This window comes from Bombus fervidus, chromosome 3 (genome assembly GCF_041682495.2).
Source record: "Bombus fervidus isolate BK054 chromosome 3, iyBomFerv1, whole genome shotgun sequence".
Classification (NCBI taxonomy): domain Eukaryota; kingdom Metazoa; phylum Arthropoda; class Insecta; order Hymenoptera; family Apidae; genus Bombus; species Bombus fervidus.
In genome coordinates, this window is record NC_091519.1 from 13,843,909 (window position 1) to 13,865,357 (window position 21,449).

A 21,449-nucleotide genomic window follows, 5' to 3' on the forward strand; every position below is an offset into this window, starting at 1 on the left:
CGGGATCCGCGACCAATCACAGACGTTTTGATCCGGTTAAACACGAGCGCTCCCGAATCGCGCCGATCAACGCGCGCTTTTTCTCAATATTGGATGTATTCAAATTATTCCTTTTTCTTTTTCGATTAACGTATCCTTATATAAACTGTAGTAACCTATTTTTTTAAATTTTCCCATTGTTTCATCATTTTCTCATATGTGTACCTGCTGCTATAATGCTGTTTTTTATTTCGCATGACTTTCCATTGATGTTTCATTCGTTGTATATATTATTTAATATTATACTGTGTAAAGTTTTAATCGAGGAAATAAAATATGTCACAGATAAATAATATTGAAAGAAACTTACAACACATATTATGTTACAAGTTTCAAACTGTACTACATTCTTGAGTATTTCAAATATTCTGAATATACGCTGATTTAGTTTTTGTTTGGAAAGAATTTTAAGCTATCATAAGTCGCTGAAAGTATTACAGTTTTTAAACTATTTAATATTTATAATAAGTGTTTAAAAATAGAGGGAAAACAATTATTTTATTTAATAGTTGTATGTATATATGTAAGTAATTTAATCATGTTTCAATAGTGTAACATATAAACGCAACATGGTATTAGTCATTAATGAATTCTGAAAAAGATTGTGACTTTGCAAAGTTATTGCAATATTGGTATTTCATTAATTAACAATTTTTAATTAAAATTATTTTATTCGAGCTTTTATTTACCAAAATCGATCAAAACATATCAATGATCGATATTGAAGTTATCGATACTAATTTAAAGTACATTTATGTGACATAACCTGAATAAAAGTAAAACCGGCGAATACTGTGACATTGTAAACTTATTATTTAAGTTGGGAATTAAAATAAATAATTCAAATATGGATGCTTCGATTATCAGAAATGTACTTAATTATTAATAATCCATGTTTAGTAATTGATTATTTACCCCTAACCTATTTCATCTAATGTACATAGAAATACCGATAAAATCGCATTTTTATGTATTAATGTTGTATTTTTTATAGATGAAGGATTTCCATAATTTGTTTAATCAAATGTCTGAAACATGTTTCAAGACGTGTGTGAGTACATTTATGTCAAGGAATATATCTACAGAAGAGGTATGTTATAATTAAATTTAAAATGTATTATTGGTTTTATTTATAAAATGTATCCCATCATAATTATTGAATCTACAAGTATTTATGTACTAAAAAATATAAAATTTGTTTTTATTATATTTTTAAATTTGCCATAGATTCAATGCATAGAGAACTGTTCAGGCAAGCATATAAATGCGAATCACAAAATAATGGAAATATTTATGGAAGTGCAACCTGCTATCGCTCGTAAAAACATTGAGGAATTTCAAAAAACTCAGGCAGCTTTAGATGCAGCACAAAAAGAGCAGAATTCTGAAAGCAATAGATAGTCAATTTTGTAAATTAATTAGGTCCTCTATTAAATATATTTTTTAAACCTAACTATATTTCAAGTTACTTTTCTTCCTGTATGTATTTATTGTTATTTATTATTATTTGCCAATCAGTTCTTGTAAAACACTTATATACATTCTATGAAAATAATAAATATACAAAATACTATAATTACCGTTTTGATAATACATTTCTAGTTTTTAAATAAAACTTGATATTTTGATAAAAAAAGTGCTAATAATTAACAAGAATTCTATACAAAGCAAGATATATAAGCATTCATTTATTGTTTGGAGTTTGTATACACATAATATACACACAATAACATCATGATTAGGAACATAATATAGTAGCTACAATACATTTTATAACTTAAAAAGTGCTTCAACTGGATATTTCAAGTTATTCTGTGTAACTTCTCGTACTTATTTCTACTTAATAAATATAAGATTTTATTTTTGTTTAATTACAGTATTTGCTTTTATTGGTCTAAACATTCCTAAAAAACCTGTTAAATAATGGAATGTATTTTTTATAGATTCATAATAAAAAGATGTAATAATTTTCAGAAATTATATATTAAGTCAATTTGCATTATGTAAAAAAAATAAAATGTTATTATTACAGTATGAATCATAATTTTTGTTTTATACATAAATGTAGATGTATAATGATGATAATTCGCAAAAATTTGGAAAGTGAATTGTACAGTTATTTGATGTACAATTCACTCATACACATTATTATATGTGTATTTGAAAATTTATATTATGATCACATTGGAAGAGTTAGTTTAAAACATGATAAGACGCATTGATGATGTCATAATATAACTAGCTTCATTTTTATGGTTTAAGTTACTATTAATGTTACTGTAAACTTTAAGTATAAGCAACAAACAATAATGACAATGTACATACATTTATTATATCTATACTAAAAATTTTTCTATTTATGAAGCGTAATAATTCATAACATTTCAGTATACACAATAGTGCTGCTTTAAAAGAAATATTTGTATACATAATGTCAATGTGTATGAAAGTATATAAAATTATAATTTTACACAAGCCATTTAATTTTTAAATATTCACTTATAAAATATGACTAGTTTGAATCTGTTTTACAACAGTGAAATATTTCCCTTTTCACACATTAATCAAAATTGATTTTTTTTTTTAGTAAACCAATACTGTGGTATATATAAAAATGTAAATAAACTTATATTTTCTATATTAAAATACTCAAAAGTTTTCTAAAAGTTATATGTCATAATTACATATTATCTTTTGTGTTATGATAATATGTTTAATAACAAAATAAAAGTTATTTATTTTGTAAAAATGTATATAACATAATTTAAAAAAGAAAATAAAATTAAGTAAACTTAGTTAAAAGCATCTTTGTATAAATATTAATTGCACAAAGGAAGTACCATTAATTTAGAAATATGATTAGGCTAATCATAAGCACTTGACTTGTTCCTATTTTTATCAAAACAATTGATTATTACATAAAAAAATTATAAATGAAGCCAATATATACATACAACTAGACTGCGGATATTTATACAAATTCACATTTTTCAATATATAATTAAAAGAGTATAGCCTTAGCAGAAAATTGTTTTAGACAATACAAGTACCTTATTTTAGATACAAGTACACAGAAAGCACTATACGATATTTTATATACTTCTTCATGTCATATACATTCTGTTCAATTTTGCACTTTTAAATTTGCTGTAAAATGAATAAAAATCCGCAGTCTACATATAATAATAGATGTGTAGAAATATTAAACATTTAATGTATGGAGTTTCCAAAAATGATTGTATCAAACTAACATACAGCACTTATTAAATTAAACCGTCTAATATTAACGTTTTTTTCACTCATTTTAATTAGCACCGTATATTTTAAAAATATGATATAATCTTTTTTGATCCTATGTAGTTGGAAGTACTCAAATTCTCGTTCTTTTGAAATAGATTAAATTTAACAACGTGCGTAAATAAGGAATACATCTTGACCTAATAGTTATAAGAGAATCAAAGTTAAAATTCGATCAATATTTTTATTATTTAAAATGAAATGAGGAATATTAAAATAATACAGTTCTGAATTTGTTTAATTTATCGAATTTAAATTGATGCTAATATAAATAAAGAATCAATGCTGTTTTGTACATACCGTGAAATTCAAAGCTCAATATACCATCATATAGTTTATGTATTTACATTAGAACTTCTTTAAGTCAGATATAAAAATTAAATATCTATTGCCTTTAAATTTTTGTAAGCATTGCTATCGAATAAAAAGAATCTTCATTAAATCTTTCATCAAAAGTTATTCATTATTATTAACTGTTGCATATAATTATTAATTATATAATTGAAATTCACTGATACATATGACATGTATCACGGATATTGGCCAATATTTAAAGCATAATTCAGAAATTATTCAGTCTGTTTTTAGATGACAATCTATTCTTCTTCAAAAACTTATTGAAACTGACAAACTATTTGACAACAGTGTCCTTTAGTACGTTTTCAAGAGTGTTTGAAAGTTGTTCTACCTTGTCATTTCCTTTGTCTTTCAAGAAGAAATTCGTATGGACGAATGCATTTTCTTATTCATGTTTCCCATAACTTGAATTCATTTCTTCTAACGTAACTACTGTTCAAGCCACGATGGTAAAGATGAATTTGGTGATTTAACTTTTATGTTAAATTGCTTCAGTGTGGCTTCCAGAGCAGTTTGATTTCCAGAAAAATAAGCAGATACTGCATTATGGAATAATAATAATTGTTTATGCATTACCTTGATCTGTAATAAAAAAAAAATTGTCACAATATGCAGCATTTTAAAAGAATATAATATAAAAAATTAAATCTAACAACATACTCTATTTTCATCTAAAAATTTAAGTTTAATCGAAACATCTGATCTTAGTTTTTCAAAATTTTGCTTATGCTCTTCATAATTTGCCTGTGCTGCTTCCAATCTTGCTGCATTGCTGCTATCGTTTTTTGTTACTTGTGCTAATGCTTCAAGATCTGTTCTATAGGCATCATATTCTATTCTGTAAACAAACCTCTTTTGTTTATAAGTATTTGCAAAGTATATTTAACTATTTCTGTTATTAAAACAGTATGATATTGACAATTACCTTGCTGTTTCATATTGTCGTACTGTAAATAATGTATCTTCGATAGTTTTATTACAAAGTGTATTTACTGAAGAAACAAAAAAGTTTAAGGCCCCTAATAATGTTTCACCATTTTTAGTCAAATTCCTTTGAGTTTCTGAATTATATAGAAACTCTTCTTGTAACTCTGGAGATTTTTGTGCTAACTCAGAAAATGCTTCCCCTAAAGCATGTTGCGTTTGAACAACATGATGAAAATGAGAAGCTAATGCTCTAGATAATCGTAACACATTGCAGTACTTTCTTTGAGTATCTCTTAATAATTCAATTTGTGTTTCAAGTTCTATAAAAGGAAAGGTATGACAGTTATATAAGAAACAAATAATATTAGCTATATTATAACATAAGCTATATTATATAGAACTTACCTGAATCTACTGTACGGGATGTTTTCCCAAGTTTTTCATACATTAATTGTCTTGTACACTTATATGTAGAAATACTCCAATTTTTAATGCTTTCAATTTTACTCTGAGCAGTACGCATTGTCTGTGTATCACCATTTTGAATAGGTGTATTTGGAGATACTGTTACAGCTATTAGATATATAAAAATATTTGAGCAATCTTCAAATTAATTCTTTGCAATAGATTTATTAGATTATAATTCATTGACACAAATCCTACTTACACATTTGAGATATAGGACTGCCCAATGTTAAGTTTATTGTAGCTGGTCTGGGTTGATTTTCATTATTACAATTATTTGGTACATGAGGTGGAGGAGTTCCACTATGAACTGCACTATCGCTATCATTTAAAGATGGAGCATCTTTCAACATTTCATGAATACTTCGCTCCATTCCACTTAATGCAACAGCTATATTATGATATAAATAAAAAATATATTAATATATTTAATATGTTTTTGGATAAAAAGTAAAATTAAAACTTTTTGGAAAGTAAACAATTGGAAAATTTAGAATATATCTTAAGAAAGATATTAATATAATATATCATAAAAAAATAGATCTCAACAAATTTAATTAACAAAGACTGATCAAAACATTACTGAAAATTAATCTATAAAACATAGATATAATTACTGAATATTCGTAATAATTTTATAAAAAGATTCACGAACAAAAATGGTGACCAATATTAGACAGGAAGTCAAAAAATTTACAAAAGAAAATGTTTACATGAAACCGCCATTTTTTATAATATACAAGTCTCAAAAATTGTTATGTATAAATACAAAGATCTTACATGTAATAATAAATAGTAAGTATTATAGTACATTATAGTACACTAATCTTTGACATTGCATCAATTAAATGAATTGTATAAACAAAAGACGCATCAAGAACTGTCATATGACACCTGCTTTAAAACCAAATACGGTTAGGCTAATATCTGTTCATATACATCAGAGTAATGTATTGTTGAAACAGTCAGGAACTAAAATCTCTAAAAAGTAAAATGACATTATTTTGAGGTAGTACTCACTACAAAATCAGAAGATATAAGTAATTCCTACTATTCTATGCTTAAATCTTCAGAACAAATCTTTATAATGCTTCATGGAAGATATAAATGATATAATATACATACCGACCTAGGTGGCGTACACTAGCGTATATCGCATTCTTTGGAAACACCCGGAAAGTTAAATTTATAATAATAATTTATAATAATTTCATTCAATTTATTTTGTGTACTATTTTTTTTCTATTATAATAAATGATTATATTTCTATATACATTAATACAAATCTTAAAGTCGAAGTATAATGTAAATTGTGAATAATGACAATTATATGTTTCGCAGTTTATACATTCTTCTTTTTTTTAGAAATTGAAAGCTAAATTATGTATGTAAAAATTTTGTATGAGTGGATGGATGTTTACGTAGGTAAATGGATAAATGAGAATACACTATATAACACTGTGAATACAATATATAACACTGTGAATGCTATACATCAGTAAATGGAAGTCAATGAGGAAAATAACTATGAAACAAGTTCTTTTTATGGTCGAGAGGCTGAGAATAAATGATTTACTACTTTATGCAAATTTTTGCAAAATTATGTGATTCGTCTAGATTAACAATATATAAATGTTTCATTAAAGTTAGAAGAATGTTACGATTATTATAAGAATTAAAAGTTATTTAAGAAGATACATCTCTTATCGAGTATGTACTCTATATCATTTCTATATTTTATGATTGAAATAGGGGCATGTGGTGGTGTGAGTGCGGAAGCTCCTTCGAAAAGGTTGTAAAGGAGTTTCCTCCACGTTTTTGGTTTTGACAGGTATACGTTTGTACAAATTTATATTAAGTACTATGAAGTAATGGCCTAACACATACGAAAAAAATTATTTTTATTAATTATGTGGTATATTTATAAAGTACATTAACATGTTTTATTATTAATTGCCTGAGGTTAGAAACTCGTGGTAGAACTGAGTATTGTATTTTCATGTATTTAAATATTTTAACTAAATGCAAATATATGAAAATTATAATATAACATGTTTAATATTAATTTATTGTCTTTCATTTTCATTACATTCTTTCATTTCATACAGCCCTAACTGAAAAAGTGATTACTCGTTTATGACGAAATATAAGCAGAACATATGTTGAAATATTTTCTAAGTAGTTCAATTATTTAATAATATTCCTCTTTGAGAAAAATTTTGATTGAAACAAATTCAATTATTTCAAAATATGATATGTTTAATAAAGTTCTGCATTATTTTCAATCTAGTGTATATATTTTCATTGTTTGGATACATTCTTGTTAGAGTGTTCACATTTAAGTTGTAATTTCATTGTCAATTTGTTATGTCAATTTCATATTTCTTATTTAATAACCGTAATTACTTGTAATATTATAGCGATTATATTATTTAAAATTTTGTATTATGCACATAATTTAGTATTTAAAAAGCGATAGAATTTAAAATTATGATAAATTTTAAATATTCCTTTGTTAAATCTAAATTCTATAATAACATTTTTAGGCAACTAAATATTTTACCATCATGCCACCAAAAAAGTCAATGGAGGAAACTGATCGGTTGACTCGTATAGCTATTGTTAATTCTGATAAATGTAAACCAAAACGGTGCAGGCAAGAATGCAAAAGATCTTGTCCAGTAGTACGAATGGGAAAACTTTGTATAGAAGTTACTCCTAATAGCAAGATAGCATCAATATCTGAAGAACTGTGTATTGGATGTGGTATTTGTGTCAAGGTATAATAAGAAATGTTATAGAGAAATATTAGTGAATAATAGAGTACAATATTATTATATTAAATTAATAATAAGCAATTTAATATTTTAAAATTATAATAATATATATATATAAATATATGTATTTTTAGAAATGTCCATTCGAGGCAATATCTATTATTAATCTTCCTAGTAATTTAGAGAAAGAAACGACACATCGTTATTCAAAAAATTCGTTTAAACTGCACAGACTGCCTATTCCAAGACCTGGAGAAGTATTAGGTTTGGTTGGAACTAATGGAATTGGGAAATCAACTGCTCTTAAAATTTTGGCAGGCAAACAAAAGCCTAATTTAGGACGATTTTCAGTATGTATAATAATATATTTTCTTTACATAGTATACATCTTTTATATTAGTTTATGGAATTTTCTCGTTTAATTAATATAGGATCCACCAGATTGGACAGAAATTTTAAGCCATTTTAGAGGTAGTGAATTGCAGAATTATTTTACCAAAATATTGGAAGATGATTTAAAAGCTCTTATCAAACCTCAGTATGTAGATCAAATTCCTAAAGCTGTAAAAGGCACTGTACAACAGCTTTTAGACAAAAAGGATGAGTGTAAAAATCAGATAGAAATTTGTAAAATGTTGGGTAAGTTTAAATTACTGTTAATAATTTATATTTTTAAGATATTTTAAGAACAGCGATAAAATAATAAAAATTAAGCAAGGAAGCTGATTTTTAACAATGGAACTATTGAATTTCTTTTAGATTTAATGCACATACGTGATAGAGGTATTGATGCACTTTCTGGTGGAGAACTTCAACGTTTTGCGTGTGCTATGGTGTGCATTCAAAATGGAGACATTTTTATGTTTGATGAACCATCTTCATATTTAGATGTAAAGCAGCGCCTCAATGCAGCTGTGACGATTCGATCTCTTATTCATCCCGATAAGTAAATAGTATAAACAATTTAAATAATATAATAAAAAAATATATATAATTTAAAATATCATTCCTATTTATTAGGTTCATAATAGTAGTGGAACATGACTTATCAGTTTTAGACTATTTGTCTGACTTTATTTGTTGCCTTTATGGTGTTCCGGGAGCGTATGGTGTTGTTACTATGCCTTTCTCTGTTAGAGAAGGTATAAATATTTTCCTCGATGGTTTTGTGCCAACCGAAAATTTGAGATTCCGTGAGGAATCTCTTGTATTTAAAGTAGCCGAAAGTGCAACCGAGGAAGAAGTCAAACGCATGAATCATTACGAATATCCCGCGATGACGAAGACAATGGGTTCTTTTAAATTAAATGTTGAGAAGGGTCAATTTACAGATTCAGAAATTCTTGTCCTACTTGGTGAAAATGGAACGGGGAAAACGACATTCATCAGAATGTTGGCTGGTAATTTGCCACCTGATGACGGATCGGGTAAGTAAAGTCAGATTTACTTCAGTCAAGAAATTTTTCATATATTCGTTATGTATTAAATAAAAAAGTAAATGATTTAATTATTGATATTAAATGATTTAATTTTATTCTTTGTAGGAAGTATTCCCCAGTTACATATTAGTTACAAACCACAAAAAATTAGTCCCAAATCTCAAGGCATTGTACGGCAATTATTACATGAAAAAATTAGGGACGCTTATGTTCACCCTCAATTTGTAACGGATGTTATGAAACCGTTAAAAATAGATGATATTATGGATCAAGAAGTACAGAATCTCTCCGGAGGAGAATTACAACGAGTGGCTTTAGCTTTATGTCTTGGAAAACCTGCCGATGTTTATTTAATCGATGAACCTTCTGCTTATTTGGACTCTGAGCAACGTTTAGTTGCAGCTAAAGTAATAAAACGGTAATTGAAAATTCTGGCTATTTGTATTAATCTGTATTATTAAAAAAATTATCAAAATACGTATTATTTTAGGTTTATTTTACATGCGAAGAAAACGGGATTTGTAGTAGAGCATGATTTTATCATGGCTACGTACTTAGCTGACCGTGTAATTGTGTTTTCCGGTACTCCATCATTAGCGACTACAGCTCATAGTCCGCAATCTCTATTAAATGGAATGAACAGATTTTTAGAGCTTTTAGGTATTACATTCAGAAGAGATCCAAATAATTTCAGACCGAGGATTAATAAGAGCCAGTCCGTGAAAGTATGTTACTTTATTTTAAATATTATCTTCTTTTTATGTCATCAAGTTTCTTGTACATATTTTATTTTATTGTTAATAGGATTTGGAACAGAAGAAAGCTGGGCAATATTTCTTCCTTGAAGAATAAGATATGATCTCATCCACAAGTTGAATAGCAGCAAGTATAAGATACTATGCAGAAGTTTTTGTAAATCTTTATATCTTTAAAAGCCGGGAATGGATTTCTTACAATATACTAAATATTAATACCGCATATTTTGTATTGAATTGAAATATTATTCGTTTCGGCACATCACTTTTGTTTATGCGATATTTATTTAAATAAATAATGCATAGGTTTTCATATAAACATCTCGATATATTACAAATTTGATTTAAACGAACATACAACTGTATTTTTATATTGAATACGACGCCACAGACCTATTTATATCCATAAATATATGTCAGTATGCATTTCCAACTCGATAAGTAAACAATATAATGCATTTTATGTATAAATAATTTATGTCCAATTATGTAAAAGAAATTAAGGGAGATTGAACATCTCGTATATGTACATGTACATCTGCTATACAATATGAATTATAATACATCTGAAATATAAAAAAAGATAATGTGTTAATTATTTGACAAACCTCATGAATTAAATGCTTTTACATTATGCAATATGAAAGAAAAAGTATGACTTTCATCCAAAGATAATATAAAGGTGCATTTTAAAACAATATTTTCTTTTAATCTAGATGCTTTGCATTATTTTTTGAATTATTAGAATTAAGCAGAGAAATAAAATATTTCTGAATTATAAGTTAGAATTAAAAAATACTATCTTACAAAAATACAACACTTTTCTTAATACTTTGATTAGGACATTAAGTCACCTTGAAGATGATATTTTTAACATGTTTGTGCGTATACGACAAAATAGAAAGAGGGAAAATGTTTCGGACTTATCTAAACAAACTCGACGTAATAAATCACTTATTATATACTTACCTATTACTTTAGTTATCTTTATACTACGTAGTGACATGTATTATTCATACTATCAATATGTATTTGCTATTATTCCAATTGTGAGTATAATCAGAAACAATAATTACATGCTTTTATTTGCATAGTGGTACACCAATTACGTGTAGAAAGATAAACGAAACTTTGAAAAAAAAAAAAAGAAAAAAAAACAGAAGAAGATAAATAAGTTGTGTAAATGACAAATGGTAAGAATTAAGTATTACTTCGTGTATTGTACATACAACAAAATTTCAGACGAAGAAAATACGACTGACTGAATTTAATGTAAAATTTTATTGAACATGGAAGAATCCTTTTTAATGTTTTCTTCCATAATTGACATTATAACAATGTGATAAATTCGTGTTATGCATGTTATATTATACCCTTGTTGTATTGTTTTATACAGCAGAATGTAATTTAAGTTGGATTTCTGCCAGAGGTCTAGCACATTTATATTAAATATTTGAAATTAAAAGTTTATTTTTTAATTATAATTTAATTATAATAATTATAATAAATTATAATAAATTATATTATATACGTTTAATTATAATAAAGCATTCTATAGTAATTGTTTACACAAACATTGAGTTTGTTTTTTATCATAATGTTTGTTACATATAATTCAAATATATGTGGAATAGATTTTGCATTTATCCATTTAAGTGATGTCCTCGATATTGTATAATTTGAAGGAAGCCAGCACTAAAAAGCTTTCAAACGATAAACAACCTACAGAATAATTAAAAGTAAATCGATACCCGGAAATGTAGATAAGCGGATAAGGTTTAAAAATGATTAAATTGCCGGTTTTTTTTTTCTATAAATTGAAGCTATTAGCGCGAAAAAATGTTAGTAGTCAATTGAAAGAAGGTTCATAAAACGCCGGACTTTGTTTGATTTTAGTGGAAAATGACGCTTCTTAATTTTTTTAGTATTCTTCAGAATGTGACAAAATTTTATGCATTTTGCATTGTTCTGCTGTTTCACGTGCAACTGTCGTACAGTAACCGTAAGTGTTCACAAATGTAATTTGTTTATTAAAAATTTTTCAAATTACTGCAAATTCCTTTATACAATTATTATTAATATATATAATTTGTGGATGAATTAATAATCTCTTTATTTCTTAAATTTCTTAAATTTTCTGATAATACTAAAAATTTAAAGTTTCCGTATTATTCTTCGTATTATTGCTATTTAAATTATATCATTACGCTTCACTTTGATTAGGATCGCTTGCCGCATTTTATAATTTTATTCGATGATTTTCCAATATCGTTTCTAATATATTGTTTTATTTGTGCGCAGCGTACTGGGGTTGGGCCGACGACTATGGTCCTAATTCTTCATCGATAGTACTTTCTTCGGCCGAAGAATGTGCACGAAATTGCACAGATGATGAAGAACCTAGAAATTGTTATTATTCCTTCAATATTGAATTCTATACAACAGTAGGACCGTACGTATTGATATACATATATATGCTGAAAAGTATTTTAGATTTGGATCATATATATAATATCTGACAGGAGATACACGTTAACACGTGAGTTGCCACGTTTTATTAAACTTCGTAGAATGATTAAAATAACGTACATTTCATGAACTCAAAAATTGTCGACGATGCGAATGGTTTTGATAATAATTGTCAGAAAGCCCTGAACAGATATAATATAATATTTTCCAAAAAATAAATATTATGGTATAGTATATTTCAATCTATTGCGGCTTCCAGAATAAAATAAATAAAATCTGCGTGACAGTCAACGCGTTAATATATTCTTTTAAACGATTATATCGCGAATATATATATTTTGTTACGCTTAATACAGTAATTATTCTACATATTATACGTATAATTATCATTCACAAGAAAGTGTGTTCACAAAGTGTATTCCCAGATAGGACAGACACTTCTTATGGACGGTAATGTATACGTATACACGTATATATTTATATACATTTAATATACTATAATAATATACATACAATCGAAACTCTTCTGCTGTTCCTTTTGTATCTGAAACGCTTTTCAACCATTGCTCTATTGATATTTCTTCTGCTTTCCGTATTATTTACCTTTTCTGTAGCATCTTAAGTGAGTGTTTCTTTATACTGAATTCTATAGAAATAAACATTAATAACAGTAAAATAAGGATGATATTCACATATTACGAAACTAGCGCCATCCTTAAATTATAAAATTCTTTCTTCCTTTCTCTTCCCAATCACCTGTACTTTAATGCTAAGTTGTTGTTTGCTATACTCGCTTCATTAATTAATATTATTCATCAATCTTTGATAATTGCTGAATGAACAATTAAAAAATTATTTACATCATATCCTGCTACCTAAAGGAAAACGAAAAATCAATCACGTGAAAGCAAATTAAATGTAATTTTATTTCGATTTCTTTGGGCACTTGCTTAATGCATTGATATCCTATTTATGTCTGTCTCTAAAATTCTGATCTGACTTCAACTTTCTGATCTCAACTTTCTTTAAAATATTTTCTAGTAGTAAAATATTCCTCCCGGAATTTATCGGCAATTATAATTCGTAATATTTCTTAACAAAGGATTACTTTTGTTGCCCTTTGTTTCTAAACTTCGAACTATCTTCTAATCCTTTTGTAAACAAAAATTACGCGAACACGCGAAGATATCCCTACAAAGTATCAGTTTTTATCGAAACTGCACATTCATGCGAGACATTTATCGATGTTTGTCGGTCAAATTAACGGAGCTCAAACTAAATTGTACGGTGTAATGAGGTTTTAGAAACGTCTTGGAGACGTTCCATGGACGTCTTATAAACAACGACAGATGTTTTTGCCACGTCCATCTCGCACGTCTTTAGAACAGATGCAGACAAGTGACTTTTGTTCGTGCGATGTCGCTGCGATCGTATGTCTGTTTTCGTTATTTTTAATTGGGAACACGGAGAGGGATATATGATCGTAGGGATATCGCGCGGACAAGACTACACAGAGTCTAAGCCCAGCGCAGATGAGCGTCCTTCCACCATGTTTGCGAGTCTTTTCTTTCTTTTTATTTTTCCGACAATTTTCCTGACAATTTTCCTGACAATTCATACGAGCGTTTTAAGTTAATTTTCCGCCGTTAATTTGCCAGTTTACCAATAACAATTTAACCATGGATGCGGTAACCTGATACCGAAATTACGAACAAATATATTTTCGTTACGTGTTTAGTTTAATTGTCATTTTATCACAGAAAAGAGATATTGAGTAGATATCACTTTACTAGTGCCAGACTTCTCAAAGAAAAATTCACTTCTTGAAATTGTTTGACGAATTAAGTGCAAAAATTAGTGAAAATTTAATGTCTTGAGACATTGTTTTGAGACTGATATTGAAGTAAAAATGTCATTCTTTGGATTATTATAATAAAAACAACGAAGAACCGAGGTAAAAAGTAGGCATTAAACGAAGAAAAAATATATCATAAAGTTAAATTAAATAATCGAATAATCGAATATAATACAACGAAATTGTAAACATTTCGGTCAAGTATTTAGACAGTGGACGCGATCTTATTGATTTACACTACTCGTATAGAACTGGACAGTCCATATTAACCGTAATCGTAAGAAAAATATGCTCAACGATTGGACAATTACGAATGTAGAAATCTACGATGTAGAACGTCTTTAAGACACGCATCCAGTTTAGGTTGTAAGACGTTTAGTTCTATGATGGATGTAAAATGAACGTGTTTAGGGCGTCGTGAGCTGTCTGGGTTATTAGTTGCTTTAAAACTTTTGTTATAGTTAAAGAGCGTTTGGTAAATATCATTAAATGAGAATTAGCAAAACTAAGATTAACGTGAAAGTAATTATTTTATGTAAGCTACCAATTTTTAGAGTTCTCGATATATATTTGATTAAAGCGTGGAACTATGAAAATAGCCACAGTAAAATAAGCTAGAAATAAAGATGCTGGCATATTTAAGTCGGTGATTAAATAAATTAAATATCAATATTTTCAGTGCTTGTGACGTGGAATCTCAAAGGTTCCAATGTATTTTAGGGGATGGATATGAAAAGTCCTTGATACCTATCAATCGACAGTTACCAGGACCATTGATCAAGGTAAACATCGTAATACGATAACAAACTGCGATTTCTCCTTTGTATTCTTCGTATGATCCTGGTATTTTGAGCTGGATTTTACATAAATTTTTCAGTTTCTTCGCATATATCTGACATAAAAGTACTGTTAGATTCGATAACTTTTAACATTGTCTTTTTGTTAATTTCGACAAGTACGTGGGTATAAGGAAAATAAATACAAAGGAGACGAAAATATACAGTACACTTTTGTGATAAATCGTAATTTTTTTGAGAAAACACTTGACTCGTGTTTCTTTTGATCGGTAATTGTAATGACATAGTAAAATTTTACAATTGCCATACTTTTCAGGTGTGTTTGAACGATCGCGTTATAGTAGACGTGCGGAATGCTGCCTCAGGAAATGAAGTCACGATACATTGGCACGGAATTTTCCAAAACGGTTTTCAATATTACGATGGTGTTCCTTATGTCACACAATGTCCGATTGCATCTTCTTCGTCATTTAGGTAAATACTATTTTAAAGTTTATATTTTATTGTCTTTTCATGTTACCATAAATATCATGATATCGTTTATTCGGTGTGATATTTAACGATATATCACCCTTCGTTTCTTTTGTCTATTATTATATAAAAGATTTAATTACGCGAATTGTTATTACAGTTTAATCCTTTTAGTTTAATGTCCATTATAAAAGAAAACATTTCATGTAAAATAAGCTTCTTATAACATATCACGGTATGAAACTAAATGAAATACAAATTTTGTGATATCCTGTTCTAGATATGACTTTGTAGTGCAAAATTCGGGCACGCATTTCTACCATTCCCACATATGGACACACATGCTAGATGGACAATACGGTGGTCTTATTGTTAGAGATCCACCATCTAGAGATCCTCATTATCAATCATACGATAGAGATGAAATTATTATATTCTTAAGTGATTGGATGCATGTGTTATCGTTAGAACGTTATCCTGGTCCGTTTAGACGTGACCCAGGACAGGCTCCGCAGAACATACTTATAAACGGTTTAGGAAATTGGACGGTAAATTATATGTATATCTTTACTGGAAAAAAGACAATATAAAAGAATATAAAAGAATATTGTCTAAGGATCGCAAAACTCTTAGCATTAGGCGATTAAATGGTAGATTTTGGATAGAAACGATTATTAATTATTAACAAATTATAATTGCTTTTAGGATCCAGTTACCGGCCAAACTACCAATTCACCGATAACAGAATATACCGTAAGGAGCGGAGAACGACACAGAATACGGATGATTAATTCTTTCAGTACAGTATGTCTGGCGGAACTTAGAATCGAAGGACATCAATTAGTCATAATTGCTCAGGATGGTGCGAACGTGCAACCCAGAACAGTGGATAAAATAATCTCGTCTTCAGGTTTGATAAATTTTAACTTTCCCTTTCGAAATTGGCTGTTCAATTAGATTATTACGTTATTACAACTAAGAATATTTTCCATACGATAGAATTTTTTGTTGCTTTAATATAGAGTAGAGAGAAAGTTGCTTTATTGTACCAGTTTACGTTTCATGTATTTTAAATAAGCATTCGAAATATACAGGTGAACGCGTCGATTTTATCCTAACTGCAAATCAAAGTGTTGATTCTTACTGGATACAAGTGCGTGGACTTGGTGAATGTAACTTAACCGGGGTACAGCAGTTAGCTATCTTAAAATACGATGGTGGTCCTAATTGGCCTACAAGACCAAGTCCTACTTATAACGATACAATAGATGGTGTTGTAAGTATCAAAACATACTCTGCTTTATTCATCTAAAATAAAAATTTACTTTCCCTGAGAAAGAAATGTAGCTTTAATTCTATTTTTAATTATTATGAACTATTTTAGCTTTTACAAATTTCTCAGACTAAAATCTTCCAATTATTTTTCAAATACTATTTAGATGTATCTAACAACTGTAATACCTGATTCTTTCTTGATTTCTATTAATTGATGATTTCGATTTTTTAGACCTATAATCCGCTTAGTGGACAGGATTGCAATACAGACAACACAGAAAATGGGATTTGCGTGAACCAACTGGAAGCCTTCGAGACCGATGATGATCTCTTGAAAGTTGATCCGGATGAGAGACACATATTACCTTTCTTCTTTTACAATTACACTCAGTATGGGGACAGAACATTATTCGTAGCAGACATGTACCGTTCCTTTTTCAGTAAGTTGTATTTAATGATTCTTTGAAAGTAACTAAGTATATGCATATGTACAAGTCCTCTTGTTCATTTTCTTATTATAGCAAATTATTTCTAACGCGCAAGAAATATTTATACGAAAATCAGCTTATTTGCATTCGGCTAAAAGAATAAAATTTTCTTCTTCCATTTTATCCTTGTTTTCATTTTTGTATTATTTATTTATCGATATCTATCCTGTCTTACTGGTAAAACGTTTGTTTCGTTTCAGCTGCAAACGATTATTCTCAGCTTATTTCTACCTTCGGTAATATATCGTACGAGACTCCAGCGGCGCCTCTGCTCTCACAACGTAGTTCTTACCAAACGGTATGCAAGAAAAATGTACAGAACGATTGCACGGAACCTTGCACATGTTCGCAAATTATCCATACAAGATTAAATAATGTCGTGGAGCTAGTAATATACGACGAAGGTATCTAGTATTTGTTTTTAGTACGAAACAAGATAAAAGAATGTTGACCTATTTAACAGACTAATCTTGTTTCATTGCATAAAAAATATTGCAAATTCGATAATGTTAAATAACAAAATTTTATTATAGTACCACTGGAAGGCTTATATCATCCGTTCCATCTACACGGTTACGAATTTAGAGTGTTTAGTATGGGGGATTTTGGTGGTAATAGAAATGTTTCGGCAGCAGACATAGACGAAGTAATAGAGCAGCACACGGAACGCCTTCAAAATGGAGAATATACGAACCCACCTGGTAAAGATACTGTTAAAATTCCAATGGGAGGATATGCAATTATACGTTTCAAGGCGGATAATCCAGGTAAGATATTCAATTATATACATACGTACTTTGGAAACAATTTTCCGCGTGTAGTTCTTCCCCGTTTTTGAGAAAATTGCACTGTCTTCTTCTTCATCTAAGAACATTTGTCTCGAATATTTGATTAATGTTAATTAAATTCATTTATATCATATTTACAACACAGTAAGTGCTTAAAATACTTCGGATGAAGATATAATATATCGTGTTATAGGGTGGTGGTTACTTCATTGTCATTTTACTTGGCATCACATTACTGGAATGGAACTGGTCATACACGTAGGGGATAGAGAAGATCTTCCACCGGTGCCACCCAATTTCCCGGTATGCAACAATTGGAGACCAGCATTGCACACTTTGAACGATTTTTATGGTTTTCGGTATCCCCAAGCTTAATTAATTCTCTGATTGTATCGTAACACGTAAAAAGTGATAAAACAAAAATATAATACTTTCAAAATCTATTACTCTTTTTTATTCTTCACGATATAAGTCACAGATTACCTTTTTAAACAAATATTTACCTATCCTTTATCCTTTCAAAGGATTCTCCTTATTAATGTAAACGAAAATTATTTTCAGTATAACGCAAAGTTAATGTGACTTTTTAACTTGAAATTTATACATTAAATTAATTTGTATGGAATACCATGTCCGGGTGTTTATTACTTGCGTGCCTGGGGAAGTACAAAGCAGCGAATAAGAAACTTTCACGATTTTCTACCTTGATGAAGAATTGCGTAACGAGTGCAGTTTCCTGCCGATATTCCCGTATTTCCCACGTCCAATATCCTACTGATAATAAATGAATTCACGCCATAATTTTATCAAACGACCTAATATATATATAATATATATATATATAGATATAATATATCTCGGACAATTTAGTGGCCCTATTGGACCGTGCGACAGCTGAAATTAATTTTAGCCAATATGGCGTCAAAGTAATTTGTCAAGCCGTTAAAAATGCTTAGTTTTATATACGCGTAATTTTCGAACCAGTGAGTCCTGCGCATTAAAATTTACTTTTTACGTTGAAACACGTCGAAAATTACAAGATTGACAAGAAAGAAGTCAATAATTTTGCGTCCCCTAACGAGTACTTGACCCTTTTGCTTGTGGAAAACATTTTCGAGGAGAAGACATAAGAAACGAGTGTGTTCTAAAAGACGTATCTGAGAATGTATTGTTTTGTGTAATTAAAACTAAAATTACGAAATTGAAGTTCCTTATACAGTGGCATTCTATAGTAATCGTAACTTTAATTTGAATAAATGTCGGCAAACGGGAACCCAACTGCAATTAACCTTAACAAATGTTGTCTGTCTTTTCGTTATTCCTTAGAGAGCTAATTTCAAAAATACGTTCTCTTTATATCTAAATATATGTATGCGATTGCACATATGGACATAGCCGACGCGATAGTCGTGTTTATCTTCCAATTTTTCTAAGAAAGAAAAAACAAAGAAAAAAACACGCGCGTTGCTAGCTCGTAAAAAGCGCAATACATTCCAATTCCTTTTTTTAAATTACTCGTTCGCGTATGGATTTGGTACTGGGTTGCATTAGATTTTTAGGAACGAATGGACTGAACGAGCAACGCGTACAGTGTTCCTAAAACCTTGTGGAGATTACTTAGGAGAATGTCCTTGAAAACATACAGTTACTATAATATATACAGTTATAGCATAACTTTTTCTTAAATTAATTAATTTAAATTGGGCCAAACGACTGGAGCATTTTTGAGAAGTTGAAAAATCGATTAACGTTTCCGTAAGCTACAAACGCTTGACAATGGTGAAAATCGCAATTTTTCATGATTTTCGGACTAAAACGTAAAGATCGTTGCAGCTTTCGATGCTTGCCGTTTGTTTCCATATCGACCGATTTCGATGAAATTTTTAACTGACATCTCTAAAATGTGCCGTTGAAATTTCTTTTTCAATTGCAACTTTTTCAAAACATTTTTACACTTCACCTGGTAAACTAGTTCTTCTAACTAGTCAACAAAACTCGACTCGTTCGATCCAATTTTAAAAAGCTTATTCCGTTTGAGAGAGTGTTTGAACAATTATACGAGTAACTGTATGTAAAGATCATCGCGATTGGATCTTCTCTTGTCAATATTAAACAAAGTAAGAAAAGATTAGCCAAATTTGCAAACACTTAAGAGATGTTGTCTTATCGTTTCATATATTTTATATTATCGTCGAAAAATGTATAAATAAATTATAGACAATAGCATTACGCTGTTTGCCTTATTTTCTGTTCATCAATTATTAATAATAATTGTAAGTCAAATCCTTTTGTGTCCTTAACAAGATATTAGCATCAAGCAAAGGGATAAATACGTGGTGAATACTTATATTATACCGTATAAATATCTACTTACTTATGTTGTATATTGTTTGTATGCACATATATCTAGATATACATATTTATCTGCTTTCTCTACTTTTACGCAACCGGCTGCCACAGAACTCCCAGGAAATGAACAATAAGTTGGAGCACCTTATATATATTACACACGCCGCGAGTAGGATATTTTTATTTTTGGAAATTATATGTTTGTGAAAATAGAAAGACCGAGGTATTTTCTAGTTATTAACGAAAATCGACGATAACATATTATTTGCTACTTACTGTTATTTTAGTTATCTTGATTTTACATATTAGCGCACATTAATATAATCTTAACATAATCTTTCAATTTAATATAATCTTCGAAATGAAACATCAATTTCGCCTAGAAGATTTGAAACTTTGAAATGAAAAGTAAAACAGTAATAAATATGTAGTATATATACAACGAATAGGAATGAAATTATAAGCGATATTATATGTCAGGAAATATTAAAGATTAAGTGTATATTATTAATCGAGTTCCAGTATGAAATCATTATCTGTACAGCAAGAATTAAATATTATTTCATTGTGTATCGTACATGTGATAAAATTTCAAATTGATCAAATGAAACAACTAACTGAATTTAAGATAACATTGAACGTTGAAAGATCCTTTCTAATTGTTTCTCTTATCGTTGATATAATATTAAGATGAATCGTTGATGATCATAAACATGTATTTTTATGAGAAGCACAGAATTTTTTAAAAGAAAGCTACAAAATCAGATCTGTATACGCAACAAAATGTCAATTAAAAGTCTATTCATTACGTAGAATTCTAATAAAACATTTTATAACAATTTTTAATACAGCATTTAGTTTGTTTCTTATCAGAATGTTTATTACATGCAATTCAAATACG

At 28.8% G+C, this 21,449-nt stretch overlaps 4 protein-coding genes across 7 annotated transcripts; 3 read left to right on the forward strand and 1 right to left on the reverse strand.

Moving 5' to 3' along the window:
- The first annotated feature begins 426 nt into the window (after positions 1–426).
- Positions 427–1,492, forward strand: LOC139985720 (mitochondrial import inner membrane translocase subunit Tim10 B). Of its 2 annotated transcripts, none has more exons than XM_072000369.1 (3): positions 427–938; positions 1,034–1,129; positions 1,267–1,492. In XM_072000369.1, exons 1-3 carry the CDS (start codon positions 891–893, stop codon positions 1,438–1,440), a joined length of 318 nt encoding a protein of 105 aa, XP_071856470.1. In that variant the 5' UTR covers positions 427–890; the 3' UTR covers positions 1,441–1,492. The 2 variants fall into 2 exon arrangements, with proteins under 2 accessions (XP_071856470.1, XP_071856471.1); XM_072000370.1 differs by having other exon boundaries at positions 585–910.
- Positions 1,493–1,712: 220 nt separating this feature from the next.
- Arfip (ADP ribosylation factor interacting protein arfaptin) lies at positions 1,713–6,289 on the reverse strand. 3 transcript variants are annotated; one of them, XM_072000353.1, is made up of 7 exons: positions 6,106–6,190; positions 5,866–5,982; positions 5,288–5,476; positions 5,026–5,193; positions 4,619–4,940; positions 4,354–4,531; positions 1,713–4,275 (listed from the first exon to the last, which is right to left on the reverse strand). In XM_072000353.1, exons 3-7 carry the CDS (start codon positions 5,457–5,459, stop codon positions 4,123–4,125), a joined length of 993 nt encoding a protein of 330 aa, XP_071856454.1. In that variant the 5' UTR covers positions 5,460–5,476; positions 5,866–5,982; positions 6,106–6,190; the 3' UTR covers positions 1,713–4,122. The 3 variants fall into 3 exon arrangements, with proteins under 3 accessions (XP_071856454.1, XP_071856455.1, XP_071856453.1); XM_072000354.1 differs by lacking the exons at positions 5,866–5,982; positions 6,106–6,190 and adding an exon at positions 6,211–6,289; XM_072000352.1 differs by lacking the exon at positions 5,866–5,982 and having other exon boundaries at positions 6,106–6,250.
- A 484-nt stretch (positions 6,290–6,773) lies between these two features.
- Positions 6,774–10,643, forward strand: Pix (ATP-binding cassette sub-family E member 1 pix). Its single transcript, XM_072000326.1, has 9 exons — positions 6,774–6,916; positions 7,632–7,865; positions 7,997–8,212; positions 8,294–8,501; positions 8,622–8,808; positions 8,883–9,289; positions 9,407–9,719; positions 9,792–10,026; positions 10,106–10,643. The coding sequence occupies exons 2-9, from the start codon at positions 7,653–7,655 to the stop codon at positions 10,151–10,153; spliced, it is 1,827 nt and encodes a 608-aa protein (XP_071856427.1). The 5' UTR covers positions 6,774–6,916; positions 7,632–7,652; the 3' UTR covers positions 10,154–10,643.
- Positions 10,644–11,891: 1,248 nt separating this feature from the next.
- Positions 11,892–18,651, forward strand: LOC139985778 (uncharacterized). Its single transcript, XM_072000505.1, has 11 exons — positions 11,892–12,058; positions 12,358–12,508; positions 15,060–15,162; positions 15,494–15,651; positions 15,929–16,196; positions 16,354–16,558; positions 16,743–16,924; positions 17,156–17,363; positions 17,612–17,815; positions 17,945–18,178; positions 18,393–18,651. The coding sequence occupies exons 1-11, from the start codon at positions 11,959–11,961 to the stop codon at positions 18,572–18,574; spliced, it is 1,995 nt and encodes a 664-aa protein (XP_071856606.1). The 5' UTR covers positions 11,892–11,958; the 3' UTR covers positions 18,575–18,651.
- The last annotated feature ends 2,798 nt before the right edge of the window (positions 18,652–21,449 follow it).